The sequence below is a fragment of the Panicum virgatum genome, chromosome 8K (assembly GCF_016808335.1).
Source record: "Panicum virgatum strain AP13 chromosome 8K, P.virgatum_v5, whole genome shotgun sequence".
NCBI lineage: Eukaryota > Viridiplantae > Streptophyta > Magnoliopsida > Poales > Poaceae > Panicum > Panicum virgatum.
In genome coordinates this window covers 1,551,274-1,564,936 of record NC_053143.1, presented here as the reverse complement: position 1 = coordinate 1,564,936, position 13,663 = coordinate 1,551,274, and the positions used below count along the sequence as shown (strand labels likewise).

Sequence of the window (13,663 nt, the reverse complement as noted above, 5' to 3'; positions counted from 1 at the left end):
AAAGCATAGGAGAATCTGGATAGGTATGATAGCAGGTGAAGTGGTAAGCTAAAGCCGGTGGCCGTATCTTTGCTTTCACGATGCTTTGCCTTCCTTTTTTTTCCCACCGTGTGAAGACTGACGAAGCAGGCCATCAGAGATCACGGAAACATACAACGGAAACTTTGAAGCTTGTATTTTTGTTGGGCCCAGGCCAAGCATATGATATATGGTTATGGGACTTTTGTCTCAAAGGAAGGCTCTTGATGTACGGCCGCCTCTAGTTTTGGCTTTTGACCCTGAGGGTAATAATAGAAAAAAGAAAAGAAAAGAGAGGAAATGATGATGGAACCCTAGTTGTGATGCATGGAGTCGAGTCGAAGTGGTTTGCACGCTCAGTCGATAGGCATACAGACATGGCTACCTATCTTGTTCCCAGCATGTGCCTCGATCTGGCCCGCTACTCCACTCTTTGAGAACTTGGTGCTAAAAGATGTGCTGCATAATGTGCAGCATTCTAGTGCTGCATAATGGACATGTTTGCGGTGGCTTGGCCGCTTTGGTCGCCGGCGAATAGTGCTACCCAAAAATGTTGCACGAACGTGCTGGTCGACTTCCTGATGGTTGTGTGTATCTATCCCAAGCCAGTGTCTGATCCTCTTATTGAATACAGAGGCATTCAGCATTTCAGTTTCGACCACCTGCCCTCGGATGTTCTGCTTTGCAGTAGCTTGAAAGTACTGCGTTACTCTCTTTTTTTAGAATTGAGATTGTTGGAAGTTGGCTCATCAGTTCCTTTTTGTGTTGCGTTGCAACAAGTACCTGCTCGTATGTCGTATCGTGTCGTACAGTGAAACGTATTATGTGTATCACGACTCCACTCTGTTCTGCTGCAACCAGCCAACAATATTTTTCTCTCATACCAAACCAGCAGCAGTCAGTCAACAGTATTTTTCTCTCATAATAAATTAACATCAATCACCAATCATAGCGAGCCAAACGGAGCGTCTTCAACCAGTCGAGTCGGGTGAAGTCGTTGCTGCTTCTTTTTTACTTTTACTGCATTGCTCCTTATTTTGAAGCTTCATCCAGTCGAGTCGGGTGGGCATTGATTGTGAGTGACCTGAAGTGGTATAGTATGGTTAATTCTGCTGGCACCAACCTCCAACCATCTTGATCTTGATTGATATCAAGACGCGAAAGAAAGAAAGAAAGAAGCCAGGATGCCAGGCCCATCTTTGTACTGTAGTACTAGTACTAGTCTGCGTTAGTGCGATCTTGCAAGTGTGGGCGACACACATACTATACTAGCTCTCATTCTGAATTTCTGATGCATGCAACGCATGAGATTATTGGCATCACATGCAGATTAAATTAAGCAACTGCAGGGAACAATACAGCGACGACACTCTGATCTGATTCACTCACTTCACCAGCAGGATGTTGGTTAATTAGTCAAGAATGGGCATGCCGGCCGGATCAGCAGCAACCAGCATATAATACTGTATATACTACTGTCGTGAACTGTGTGATGAGTAAAGAGTAAGAGAAGAAAATGGGAACCCCGATGATATCGGTCATGGATCAGCACGAATCACGCAGCGTTTCACCGCCGACCATCGAGTTTAATACTAATTACTACAGGAGTACTACTAGGATATCACCCTTGTGTCTGATGCAACAGAGATTCGAGCGCCTGACTGACTGACAGACACTGGCAATCTGGCATTGTAGAATACTAGTATATCATATTCAAGTGAGAGCTAGGCTGACGTGTTTGATGATGTCATGTGCGCGCAGATGGTAGATGGTGTTTCTACTACTCAAATTTGTTTAGGGTGTGTTTAGTTTCAAACTTCAAAATTCCAAATTTTTTGTAAATCGCTTGCATAGTATATTAAATGTCTCTAATGATGGATTAATTAGACTCATTAGGTTTGTCTCGTAGTTTACAGACGAGTTTTGTAATTAATTTTGTGATTAGTTTATATTTAGTACTTCAAATATGAAAAGATTCTTTTTCAAAATTTTAAAAAAAGGGAACTAAACACGGCCTTAGTGTACTACTGTAATAGTGCTAGCTTCCAGGTAAACTGAATTGAACTTGTTTATCTTCTTTCCAAAATCACTTTTCCTTTTGCTCCTAATAACTAATGACGAGACCAGCTTAAACTTTGGGTGGCGTAGCTGGCGCTGAACAGTAAGCAGTAACTAGTACTAGGTACCCAACACATCCACGGGCGGCAGATGCAGCATGCATGTGAAGACAGCAGTGAAAGAGGGCCATGAAAAAAAGAGATCCGATCCGGTCGGTCGATTACTAGACGGTACCAAAGCAATCATCCACGGTCGGTATACAACAAGGAAAAAAAAAGTGTGGACCCGAGATGAATCCGTCGTCCGGTGGCCGCCTGGCCGACCTGTCTTCTCCGTCTCGTGCAAAATGGCAAGCGAGGCACCAACCTGTCTTCAACGCCGTGCACATTACAGAGATGGCCATCGTGGTCAGGAGTTCAGACTCTTTTCCTCCTTTCGGTTCAGTTTTCCGGCGGCATCATCTCCGGGTGCTTTTCCGTTTCTACCTGTGGGGAAATGAAAGGAAATGAATCAATGATAGAAACATGTCACTCAAAAGAAGAGCAACTAACCCCTAAACTTGTCTTCTCCACGTCCTCTAGTGACGAATATTGAACAATTGATGTGGCAGTTAAAATAAAATTTTGATTCTATTTTTGTTATAACATATTTTTAGTACATAGCAAAAGTGTATTGATATGAAAAATACTTTCCCGTACAATCCTATCTACTCATACTATTTTCACACAAATAACTGAGGGAGTAATCAGTAATATTGTCTTGATTCTTGAGACGTTTAACAAGCAGAGCCACTGTTCTAAATTATCCATTTTTTTACTGAGGAGCGACAGAAAAAGAAAGAAAGAAATAAACTTTGTATCAGGAACTGGAAGGAGCAGTTTCTGTGTTTTCCAGCACACAAGCTGGCCCCTGCAGAGCAAGGTAGTCCACTTGTTTTCTGTCAAAGACGAAGAGAGAGAAAGACGCGTCCAAAGCAAAACTGCAAAAGCAGGGGTTTTGGGCCATACGGAGGGGTCCATTCAGTGATTCAGAGTTGAGAGTGTTCCTCCGCCCGCCCCATTCCTCACTCCAGCCTCTCTCCACTCCACCCCTGCCTGGTGTAGGCGTAGCAGTGGTGCACTTGGTTCCATTGCAGTTGCAGAACCGAGGAGGAAGAAAGCGGCCTGCTTTCCTTGTTTCCTGTAGCTTAAATGCGGAAGTAATTGCATCACCAGCCCCACCACCGAGCTGCAGCAGGCGGCGCTAGGAGCGGAGCCAGAGCAGAGCACAGGCGGTAGCGGGAGCAGACTGCCCAGAGCCCACTACCATGAACATGAAGGGGCACCAGCAGCATTCCTCTCCCCTGTTGCTGCCGCCCAATAAGCGCCGCTGCACCGCCCTCGCCGCCGCCGTGCCGGCGCTCGTCGTCTGCTCCATCCTGCTCCCGCTCGTCTTCCTCCTCGGCCTCCATCGCCCTGGTGTGTACGCTGCCTCCTCTAGGGTCGGCCACCCGGATCTGTGCGCCTCTCTTGCTTGCCCCTCTAACCGTGTTGCTCTGTCATCCCTGCAGGCTATGGATCGGAGGAGCACGCCGCGGTTGTCATCAGCACCGTAAACTAGCATCTTCTCGCGCCAACTTCACATTCTCCTCTCCAACTCTACTGCATTCTCATTCTCGGGGTACCAACCAGACTCCATCTTCTGATTGTTGATTTCCTTGATTCCTTCTGTGAAATTAGAAGTTGGCCGGTGTCGGGGCGCGTAACAAGCAGCATCTGGAGAATGGGGGCGCCATGAAGCACAAGCTGCTCAAGGTACTGCTGCTACCACTCAACTACCACTGCCTGCTACAGCGCTCCCTTACTGCATTCACACAGCCACTGCTCTTCGCTTTCCTATCTTGGCGAAAGCGAGATAACTGCGTCTCCACGCCAAGTTGCGCGAAATGCGGTAAAAATTTATGTCATCGACAACGAGAATCAAGTTGGTTTTTTTTCTCCCACCCTGTTTTCGTGGAAATGAGAAACTGAGCTGCAGATTTAGGGCGTTCACGCGCTAAGCGTGTGCGTCCGTGTTCTGCGCACGTCTGCATCTGCGCGCAGTGACGCTTAACAACCTACAGCCTTTGTCTCCATTCCGAAGTTGCTATTCTTGTATGTAGCAACGAAAAATTGCTTCTTTCATCATGCCATGCCATGCCTCCGATAAAAATGTTCCCAAAACTGCTGCTGCTGGCAAGATGCTCCCTTGCTATACCTTCTAGAATTCCATTGTGGGATTCCTCGCCCATTGCTTGGCTTTTTTTATTTTCTTCAAAAAATTGGTGGCTGCACTTTTCTATATTCTGTGACCACTTTTTTGCCAATCCATAGCTGAATTGAAAATGAACGCGAAATATTATTACATAGCCTCTGAAATCTGAATTAACACCGGCTGCGTGTGGTGTGTCCAACACTGCTGATGAAACTTTGCTCAAATCTGAAACTGCTGCCCAATTAGCTAGTTAGATGAATCACTTCGCCGCATCAATGTTTCCTGGCTTGCCAGCTATACAAAAAATTTCAAATGTTTCCTTTTCAATCTTGACTAACCTCCTTTCTTTTTAAAATTTGTATGCAGGATGTTTCCAAAAAGAAGACATCTGGATCTAACGGGATCCTGGTTGAGAAATCTACTAGATCCAAATCAAAAGCAAAGCTCAAAGGTGCTTTCTCTTTAGTTGAGCTAAATAATGACACCTTCGAAAGTATAGGTAAGTATTTGGAGCATACAAACAACAAAAATTGCTAGTAGTTTTGTTCGAAAAACACTATACCAGTATCCATCGGTGTTTCAGGACCTCATATGCTGAAAAGATATCAAAGGAAGGACCTGTCCGGGAGATCAAAGGTAACAAACAATCTCTTCATTGTCCTGCGTTTTTTTAGTATTAAAGTAGTCTGCAACTCTGCATTTTTCGGATTTGAATAATAGTGGAGTAGACTCAACGGCTTTACACACAAAAAAAAGTGAGGCTGTGTTTAGTTCGCGAAAATGTTTGGGTTTTGGTACTGTAGCACATTTCGTTGTTACTTGACAAATAGTGTCCAATCATGGACTAATTAGGCTTAAAAGATTCATCTCGTGCTAATCAGTTAGACTGTGTAATTAGTTATTTTTTTCAACTACATTTAATACTCCATGCATGTGTCCAAAAATTTGATGTGACGGGTACTGTAGGAAATTTTTTGGGAACTAAACAGGGCCTGAGCTCAGTTCATGGTATGAGGCTTTTACGGCAATTCTACAACCACTCAACATTTAAGGCCATATTGATCAACTATTCCTTAGTTGTGAAATTGGTTTTACATACTGTTTTAAATTAAGGCCAGGAATTTTTTTTACTAGGGATCCTTCATAACTGCTTTAATTTTGTCCCGTAGGAATCTGACACCGTTTTGCAACAGGATACTGTTGTTAACGGCAAACAGAACCGTGGTCAAGAGACAGTGCATGAGGGGAATCCCAAGTCCTGTGAACATGAATATGGAAGTTACTGCCTCTGGTCTACTGAGCATAGGGAAGTTATGAAAGATGCTATTGTGAAGAGGCTTAAGGATCAACTTTTTATTGCAAGGGCTCATTATCCTAGTATTGCAAAAATAAAGCAGCGCGAAAGATTTACCCGTGAACTGAAGCAAAGCATTCAAGAACATGAACGCATGCTAAGTGACACCATCACAGATGCTGATCTGCCAACAGTGTTAGTATCATCTTATATTTTAAACCTTATACGATCTCTTTTTTTTAATAAATTTTTTCGCCCACATTGCTGTGGTAATTCATTTACATGGCTTGGTTTCTTATTTCAATTTTTTTTAGATAATGGGAAAGAGAGCACCCAGCCTTGACCTCAAAAGAGGCTACAACCGATTATTACAAATTTTTCAAAACATCCGTTTGCTAGAACACTGATAAGACTAACAGCCAACCTGAAAGTTTTGATGAAGACGTTTATTAAGAGCAAATCCTATTGCTAAACCTCCATCCATGGTTGGCAAAGAACTGCATGACCAAAATCTCCATGGCTTGACATGCCTTCTATAACGCCTTCTTGTCTTGACATCTGATTCCTACACCAGGGGTCAGCATTGAGCCCTTATTTATTTGTTTTAGTGATGGATGAGGTCACAAGGGATATACAAGGTGAGATCCCTTGGTGTATGCTCTTTGCTGATGATGTGGTGCTAGTTGACGAGAATAGGGCAGGGGTTAATAGGAAGTTAGAGCTGTGGAGACGCACGTTAGAGTCGAAAGGGTTCAGACTTAGTAGGACCAAAACCGAGTACATGATGTGCGATTTCAGCGCGACTAGGCATGAGGGGAGAGACGTTAGTCTAGATGGGCAAGTGGTGGTCCAGAAGGATACTTTTCGGTATTTAGGATCGGTGCTACAAAAGGATGGCGACATTGATGAAGATGTTAGGCATAGAATTTCAGCTGGCTGGTTGAAATGGCGGCAAGCTTCTGGCATCCTTTGTGACAAGAGGGTGCCACAAAAGCTAAAGGGCAAATTCTATAGGACAGCAATTCGTCCGGCGATGTTATACGGTGCTGAATGTTGGCCTACAAAAAGGCGACATGTGCAGCAACTGAGTGTAGCAGAGATGCGGATGCTGCGGTGGTTTTGCGGGCACACAATGAGGGATAGAGTCCGGAACGAAGTTATTCGGGATAGGGTCGGGGTGGTACCAATTGAGGAGAAACTTACTCAGCATCGGCTGAGATGGTTTGGACATGTCCAACGAAGGCCTCCTGAGGCGCCGGTGCGTAATGGGGTTTTTGAGCGGGTCGATAATGTAAAGAGGGGTAGAGGTAGACCTAAACTGACGTGGGATGAGTTGGTTAAGAGAGACCTTAAGGATTGGAATATCTCTAAAGAGATAGTTTTGGATAGGAGCGCTTGGAGACTAGCTATCAATGTGCCTGAACCTTGAACTTATTTCTTTCGGGTTTCATCTCTAGCCTACCCCAACTTGCTTGGGAAAAAAGGCTATGTTGTTGTTGTTGTTGTATGAACTATGATCTATGAAGAATGTAGCATAGATCATTATGATGCGTGTGATTTAATTTTGCAAAATATTGCATTCCAAATTATTTTTATTTATTCTGTTCTCAAATTGTTTCTGAAGGTAATGCCTGCTTGATCTTTTCAGTTTTGCAAAGAAGCTAGAGAAAATGGAGCACACGATTGAGAGAGCCAAGTCTTGTGAAGTAGGATGCTCTAATGTTGAACGGAAACTTAGGCAGCTACTTGATATAACTGAAGATGAAGCTTATTTCCATACAAGACAGAGTGCAATTCTATATCATCTTGGTGTCCAGACTATGCCAAAAACTCATCATTGCTTGAACATGAGATTAACATTAGAATATTTCAAATCTAGATCAATTCGCACTGACCAACAAAATAGGCAGAAGCTTGAAAGTCCTGCCTTCCAGCACTACGTAATATTTTCCAGAAACGTACTTGCAGTTTCAACCACTATTAATTCAACAGTTTTAAATTGCCAGGTATACTGTTATTTTGAAGAAGAAAAAACTGAAAACGTGTTGAGATATCCGTCTGATTGCTAACTTCTGTAATCGAACACATTTCAGGATTCTGGCAGCATTGTTTTCCATTTGTTCACTGATGCGCAAAATTTTTATGCGATGAAGCATTGGTTTGAGAGAAATTCATACTCGGAGGCTACTGTTCATGTAACTAACATTGAGGATCATCTGAAACTCCCAAAGCATGCAGAGATGCAACAATTATTGCCTTCAGAGGAATTCCGTGTCACAATTCGTAATTATTCTGAACCTTCCCTGAGGCAGATGAAAACTGAGTACATATCTGTTTTTGGCCATTCACATTTCCTGTTGCCTGACCTTCTTCCTGGTTTGAATAGAGTAGTTGTTCTGGATGATGATTTGATTGTCCAGAAAGATTTGTCATCTCTGTGGAACCTCAATATGGATGGCAAAGTGATTGGTGCTGTCCAGTTCTGTGGAGTTAAATTAGGACAGCTAAGATCTTATATTTCTGAACATAGTTTCAACTCCGATGCATGTGTGTGGTTGTCTGGTCTGAATGTCATTGAATTGGAAAAATGGAGGGACCTCCATGTCACCAGTTTGTATGATCAATCACTCCAAAAGGTCAGTAGAACTCACCATTCCCCTTAGTCCTATCCAAAGAATTCACCTTAAATTATCAATGCTTGTCTTAGAAAATTTTGTTTGGTTTTCATCTAGTAGCTTTAGTGCTATCTTACTTTTTCCAGATAAATTCCTCGTATGCCGCTGAAAAATTGATGTTCCCATGTATGCCACTGATGTTTCATTGACATTTGACCGTGAATGGAACTATGATATTTCAGGGGCATAGTGAGAATTACCCTTTTTCATGACCTACAATATATATCTCTTCTGATGCACTGCCTATGCTTTTCTTACAGTTGCAAAAGGAGAGCCTGCTATCAAAGAGACTGAAAGCACTCCCTGTTAGTATGCTTGCATTTCAAGATCTGATATACCCTTTGGAGGACTCATGGGTTCAGTCAGGCCTTGGACATGATTATGGAATTAGTAAAGACCATATAGAAAAGGCTGCTACTCTACACTACAATGGTGTCATGAAACCTTGGCTTGATTTGGGGATACACAATTACAAAAGCTACTGGAGGAAGTACATGACTACAGGAGAGATATTCATGAGGGAATGCAACATTCACTAATAAAGAATCACATGACATGCACCAAACTCAACATTTGAACCTCTGACCTCATGTATTTGCTTAAACCACAAGGTTATGGTGAACAGAAAAACAATCCGGACCTGGAGATGGCCCGCATACAACCCTGTGGAGACAGTGCCCAAATTCCAAAAGGAGAATAAACTGAAATGCCTTCTGCAAAAACTTGCAACTGTAAGCGTCTGTCAGGACACCAGTGTGAAACCTCTGAGTACCAAGATATGTGACGATTTCTTTCACCCGATTGTGCACGGTTGGATGACCTTTTTCATTTGCTGCTTGGAGTTGCAAAAGTGCAGTCCCCTTGCTGCCGATATTTTGTATAAAATATTTAATTTTATTCTTTTGCTCATTGTATAAGAGCAATACTAAGGCAAATGCTCACTGCAGCACATCGTGTACAGGGAACAGCAAATGTTGCTTGAATTAGCGAGCAGTCGCTTGTAATTCTTTGCCGTAAGGCTTGCTATTGTTATTGTGGGACGCTGATATCCCATTGACAGCATAATGGACGGTTGTTTGTTTTACCAAATGGCATTCATTTTTTTTTGGGGGGACCTTTCTGTCGTACAAATCTCATTCGCTTGATTGCTTCTCTTTTTTAGATAAAGGAATAAAGCAATATTTTTGCTTTTACATCGCAGTGCAGTGCATCCAGCCATTATTACAAAGAGTGAAGGAATGAGAATTAAGACGGCTGTGCCTAACATAATTTGGATTTAGGGCCTGCAACCAAGCACAGCAAACGAAAAAAGAAAAAAAATATATTCTTTGATATTTGCATAACTGTCATCTTGTTTTCTTGGTGGCTATGCCTGCAACATATACCGGCACAGCTCAGAACGTTAGGGTCCTCGAAACATTCTGTCAAAACACACAGGATATATTTGCAAGGTCTGAACATTCAGTTTGGTTCACCATTCACCCTTGATATGTAGCTAAAGGGTAACTCTTATATATGATCCAGGCATTCTATCAGGACCACGTTGCTATCTCGAACTATAGTCTCAGATGAAGGCTACAACTACAACCTAGAGAATGCACAGTGAAGCATCAGGTAACAGAGGAGAAACTATAGTTCCTTGGCTGTCACAAGCCATGAAGCTTAGGACCATGAGGGTGATGGCCTTCCAGAGGGCACCTACAGTGCTTCTGCAACTCCAGATACCTCTCCATATCAAACTTCTGTCCGGCACAAAGCTTTCTCTGCCTCGACAAAAACAGTCTCTCCATAAAGTCCTGATACGTCGGGTCCCTTGAGGTGACGAGGAAATAGGCGTAGCCAACAAGGAGGCCAGAAGCAGTGGTGAAGAAGGCGATCGGCTCCATTACATCCCATGAGAATTCCCAGAATGTGAGACGGAAGAAGAGCCCTACTTGGCACATGAAGAACCCTAAGCCAGACCACAGGATACACCGTACTTGCTTGTGCGCCAACTTGTCAATCTCTCCCTTCTTTTCCTGGAGCTGCTTGAACTCCTCTTTTCTCGGGTCATTCTCAGGTCCGAGCGCGAGTGGCACAGCTCTTCTAACCAGGTCCACCACCTAAAATGGTCAATAATCAACAATACAAGATTCAGTCAGAAAATTACACAAATGACTCCTTTTGCCCATCTTTACATGTTGAGTACAGAAAGCAATTGACTCTTACTAAATAGGCTGATATGTGTTATTTTAACTGTCAAGGGTTGCGAAATTGTTGCTTTCCTACAGGCAGTCAGCTGAAAGCAACAGAAAAGGAAAAATCTCACACTGGTGATGCAATCCTTGTTGGATAAAACTTTAGCCTTTATTAATGTATTGTGTAACACTCAAAGAATAAAGCAGCAGGCAGCAGCTTTATCTCAGGTGGATGCTTAGATGTCTTAAGTGCCGTGGACGTCAATAACAAGATTCCACTTTTCCTCCGAGAGAATTATTTGGTCGTTGTTCTGACCAGGGTAGGTGAGGAGCAAACAACGGTTGAGGAGGACTGGAGCCTACACAATTGAGCGTATAACCATCCTACGTTGAATCTTTACGTTACTGTAATTCCATGTAAATGTTGATCCTATGGTAGTTCAGCTAACTGCATACGTACATTGCTGAGAATTCCATGTGCATCTTGACCTGTGTCTGTCACCTCATTTACTCAGACTTGTGGTAATTGATGCTAGAACCCCATTTGGCAAACAGTACCTCCTTACATGTCACAAACATGACTAAGAAATTCAGTATGACAAGATCATCTCGAATAATATAGGAATATTGGGATTTGATGGGATTTTTGTAATCATGAAAGTTGGAATTTATGAATTAAGTTCCTTTTTTAAAAAACGGAAAGTTCCATTTTTAGGTGGTTAGCAAGTATGTGAACCCAAATCCAAAGCAGTAGGCCGGTGAAAGGGACATATCCGAATCGGAATTCAGAATAAATTTAAAGGAAGGAAGTGGAGTAGTAACTGATGGTGAATGAGGAAATGGGTTGGAATTTGGAAATGTGAACCACCTTGTCGGGGTGGAGGTAGGCCTTGTCCCTGAAGAGCAGGACGACGCCGGCGTCATCCATGGCCCGCGCGAGCGCCTCGGCATCGGCGTGGGTGCGCGCCGCGCCGGCGTCGAGGAGGTCGGCGTAGCCCACGACCTCCTCCGGGCCGTCCCACAGGCGGCGCTTGAGCGCCTCGAGGGCGAGGAGGCGCACGAGCCGCCGCGCCTCGGCGGGGGTGACCTCGGCCTGGGGCGGGGAGAAGGGGCGCGTGTGGAGGAGGAGAGGTGCGTAGGACGGGGAGCGACGGCGGAGGAGAAGGCGGGAGGCGGCCGCGCGCCACAAGGAAATGGCGGCCTTGTTGGGCTCGTGGGCCGGAAGGGGAAAACGTCCTGTGCTGTAGATCAAATAAAGGGCCGGCCGGCCCAGGCCATTGCATTGAGGCTTCAGGCCTGGCCCACCAACTCAAGCCAATGGGCTTCACGAACACCAGACTCACCCGTTTTTTTATATTTTTATATTTTTCAAAATCGTTTTTTACAGAAATATATTTTCGGTTTCACAATTTACAGGTAGGGGCTTATATGTAATTAAAATTTCTGTTTTGTCGCATGGAGGCCCCTACCGCCCGGCAGGGGGGCGGTAGGCTCCCCCAAATATAAAAGCCGAGCCCCCCTGCATTTGCAACAAACAACATCCATAGAGAGAAAAAGGAGAGACGTGGGGTGAGGGAGGGAGTTGCAACAGCGAAGCCCTATCGGATTTTGGATCCGAACCGCAGGTAACCAATATTTCTCAACTTTGTCATTCTAAATTTTTTGTATTTTTAATTCTATAATTAGTGTTTTTTTATAATTGTAACCGCTTAGGGTTCGGATTAGTAGTTATAATTGAAGCCGTACCATGGTTTTAGAAACTGGTTTAATGAAAATTAAGTGTTTGGATGGCCAGATATGTCGAGCAAGGTGGCGTTTCAAGTTCATTACGGTGATTTCTATAAAATTACTCGTGATTCCTATGGAGTAAATCTATCATCGTTGGAACGAAGACAGTGCAGTCTAGATAAACCCCTAGAGATGAGTTTTGGTTCCATACGCAAATGGCTTCACGGGAAGTTCAATGTGAATCCAAAGAATCATTTGCTTACGGTTCATACCGTGACTTCCTAGGAAACAAATGGGGATTTCTAGGAGTTGACGCTTATAAGTAGTACGGAAGAATGGAAACATTACATGCACGCAGCTCTTCAAAGACGGTGGCCTCTCGCAATGGTAATTCAGATTCACCAGAAGGTCGGTGATTTAGGTGAAGGATCAACACACACAACATATGATGAAGGATCAACACACACAACATTCAAAGAGGATAAAGAAGATGAGAACGTACAAGCTATAGAACCAGAACCACAACGTTTAGCAGATGAAGGCGAGCGGATACCTGGAATTGTGGGGGACATGGAGAAAAAAGACCATGATGCACAAATAATGGAGCAATGTGGGGACTTATCGGACGATGAGAACGATGAGCGCTTCCCAGTGTTAAGTGAATGGCGTGAAGAGGGTTTTGGGAATCCAGTGGTACAAGATATTAGATGTCCGGAGTTTTGAATACAGAGTGAATGAGGTCATACAAGGGGTAAAGTATCGTACCATTGAAGATGTGAAGGATGCTGTGAAGGTCTGGGCTATATCTCTGAGAAAGGAATTCAGAGTGTTGAAGTCTAGCAGCAAAGAATACGAGGTGAGGTGTGCAGATAGAGACTATACATGGCGAGTGCATGCCTACAAGGGGAAGTTCAAAACACACTGGGAATGTTCAATTGTTACACCACATACTTGTAGATTGACAGGTGTTGTGGGACATCACTGTAATATCACATCTACTTTCGTGGCCAAAAAGATGTATGGGGTGATTCTTGACAAAATGGATTACAAGCCTGCATTGATAATTAGGGACATTGAACAGAATTTCCAGTATGTGATCAGCTATGCAATGCCTTGGTGGGCTAAACAAAAAGTGTTTGAGATGCAGTTTGGCACTTATGAGGCTTCATATGACAACCTACCTCGTATGCTTGAAGCAATTGTGCACAGAAATCATGAAAGTGCTTATGATACATACAGTGTACCGAGCTTGTCAGGGGGGCCAAGCATTTTGCTGCGAGCTTTCTTCTGCATTGGTGCATGTGTGAGGGCCTTCATTTACTTCCTTCCTGTTCTGTGTATTGATGGCACTTTTCTGACAGGGAAATATAAGGTAACAATATTGACGGCGATCGGAATTGATTGCAACAAGCAGATAGTTCCCACCGCCTTTGCCTTTGTTGAGAATGAGAACACAGAAAGCTGGTACTGGTTTCTTGAAC

At 43.6% G+C, this 13,663-nt stretch overlaps 2 protein-coding genes across 5 annotated transcripts; one reads left to right on the top strand and one right to left on the bottom strand.

The window, feature by feature from the left end:
* The first annotated feature begins 3,099 nt into the window (after positions 1-3,099).
* Positions 3,100-9,361, top strand: LOC120646009 (probable galacturonosyltransferase 7). 4 transcript variants are annotated; one of them, XM_039922708.1, is made up of 9 exons: positions 3,100-3,533; positions 3,626-3,666; positions 3,798-3,869; positions 4,675-4,807; positions 4,892-4,944; positions 5,478-5,797; positions 7,251-7,608; positions 7,696-8,238; positions 8,538-9,361. In XM_039922708.1, the coding sequence occupies exons 1-9, from the start codon at positions 3,383-3,385 to the stop codon at positions 8,814-8,816; spliced, it is 1,950 nt and encodes a 649-aa protein (XP_039778642.1). In that variant the 5' UTR covers positions 3,100-3,382; the 3' UTR covers positions 8,817-9,361. The 4 variants fall into 4 exon arrangements, with proteins under 4 accessions (XP_039778642.1, XP_039778641.1, XP_039778644.1 ...); XM_039922707.1 differs by having other exon boundaries at positions 3,795-3,869; XM_039922710.1 differs by having other exon boundaries at positions 3,101-3,533; positions 5,502-5,797.
* A 231-nt stretch (positions 9,362-9,592) lies between these two features.
* Positions 9,593-12,754, bottom strand: LOC120646466 (calcium uniporter protein 6, mitochondrial-like). Its single transcript, XM_039923027.1, has 3 exons — positions 12,685-12,754; positions 11,323-11,750; positions 9,593-10,379 (listed from the first exon to the last, which is right to left on the bottom strand). The coding sequence occupies exons 1-3, from the start codon at positions 12,752-12,754 to the stop codon at positions 9,924-9,926; spliced, it is 954 nt and encodes a 317-aa protein (XP_039778961.1). The 3' UTR covers positions 9,593-9,923.
* Between the last annotated feature and the right edge of the window lie 909 nt (positions 12,755-13,663).

Excerpts from the sequence above, each read along its gene's own strand:
- LOC120646009 (XM_039922707.1), top strand. The coding sequence starts at position 3,383 with ATGAACATGAAGGGGCACCAGCAGCATTCCTCTCCCCTGTTGCTGCCG. Across the intron at positions 4,808-4,891 it reads TGACACCTTCGAAAGTATAG|GACCTCATATGCTGAAAAGA; the intron begins GTAAGTATTTGG and ends TCGGTGTTTCAG. Across the intron at positions 7,609-7,695 it reads CAACAGTTTTAAATTGCCAG|GATTCTGGCAGCATTGTTTT; the intron begins GTATACTGTTAT and ends AACACATTTCAG.
- LOC120646466 (XM_039923027.1), bottom strand. The coding sequence starts at position 12,754 with ATGTCCCCCACAATTCCAGGTATCCGCTCGCCTTCATCTGCTAAACGT. Across the intron at positions 11,751-12,684 it reads TGGTTCTGGTTCTATAGCTT|GCCTGAAGCCTCAATGCAAT; the intron begins GTACGTTCTCAT and ends TTGGTGGGCCAG. Across the intron at positions 10,380-11,322 it reads CCTACCTCCACCCCGACAAG|GTGGTGGACCTGGTTAGAAG; the intron begins GTGGTTCACATT and ends TGACCATTTTAG.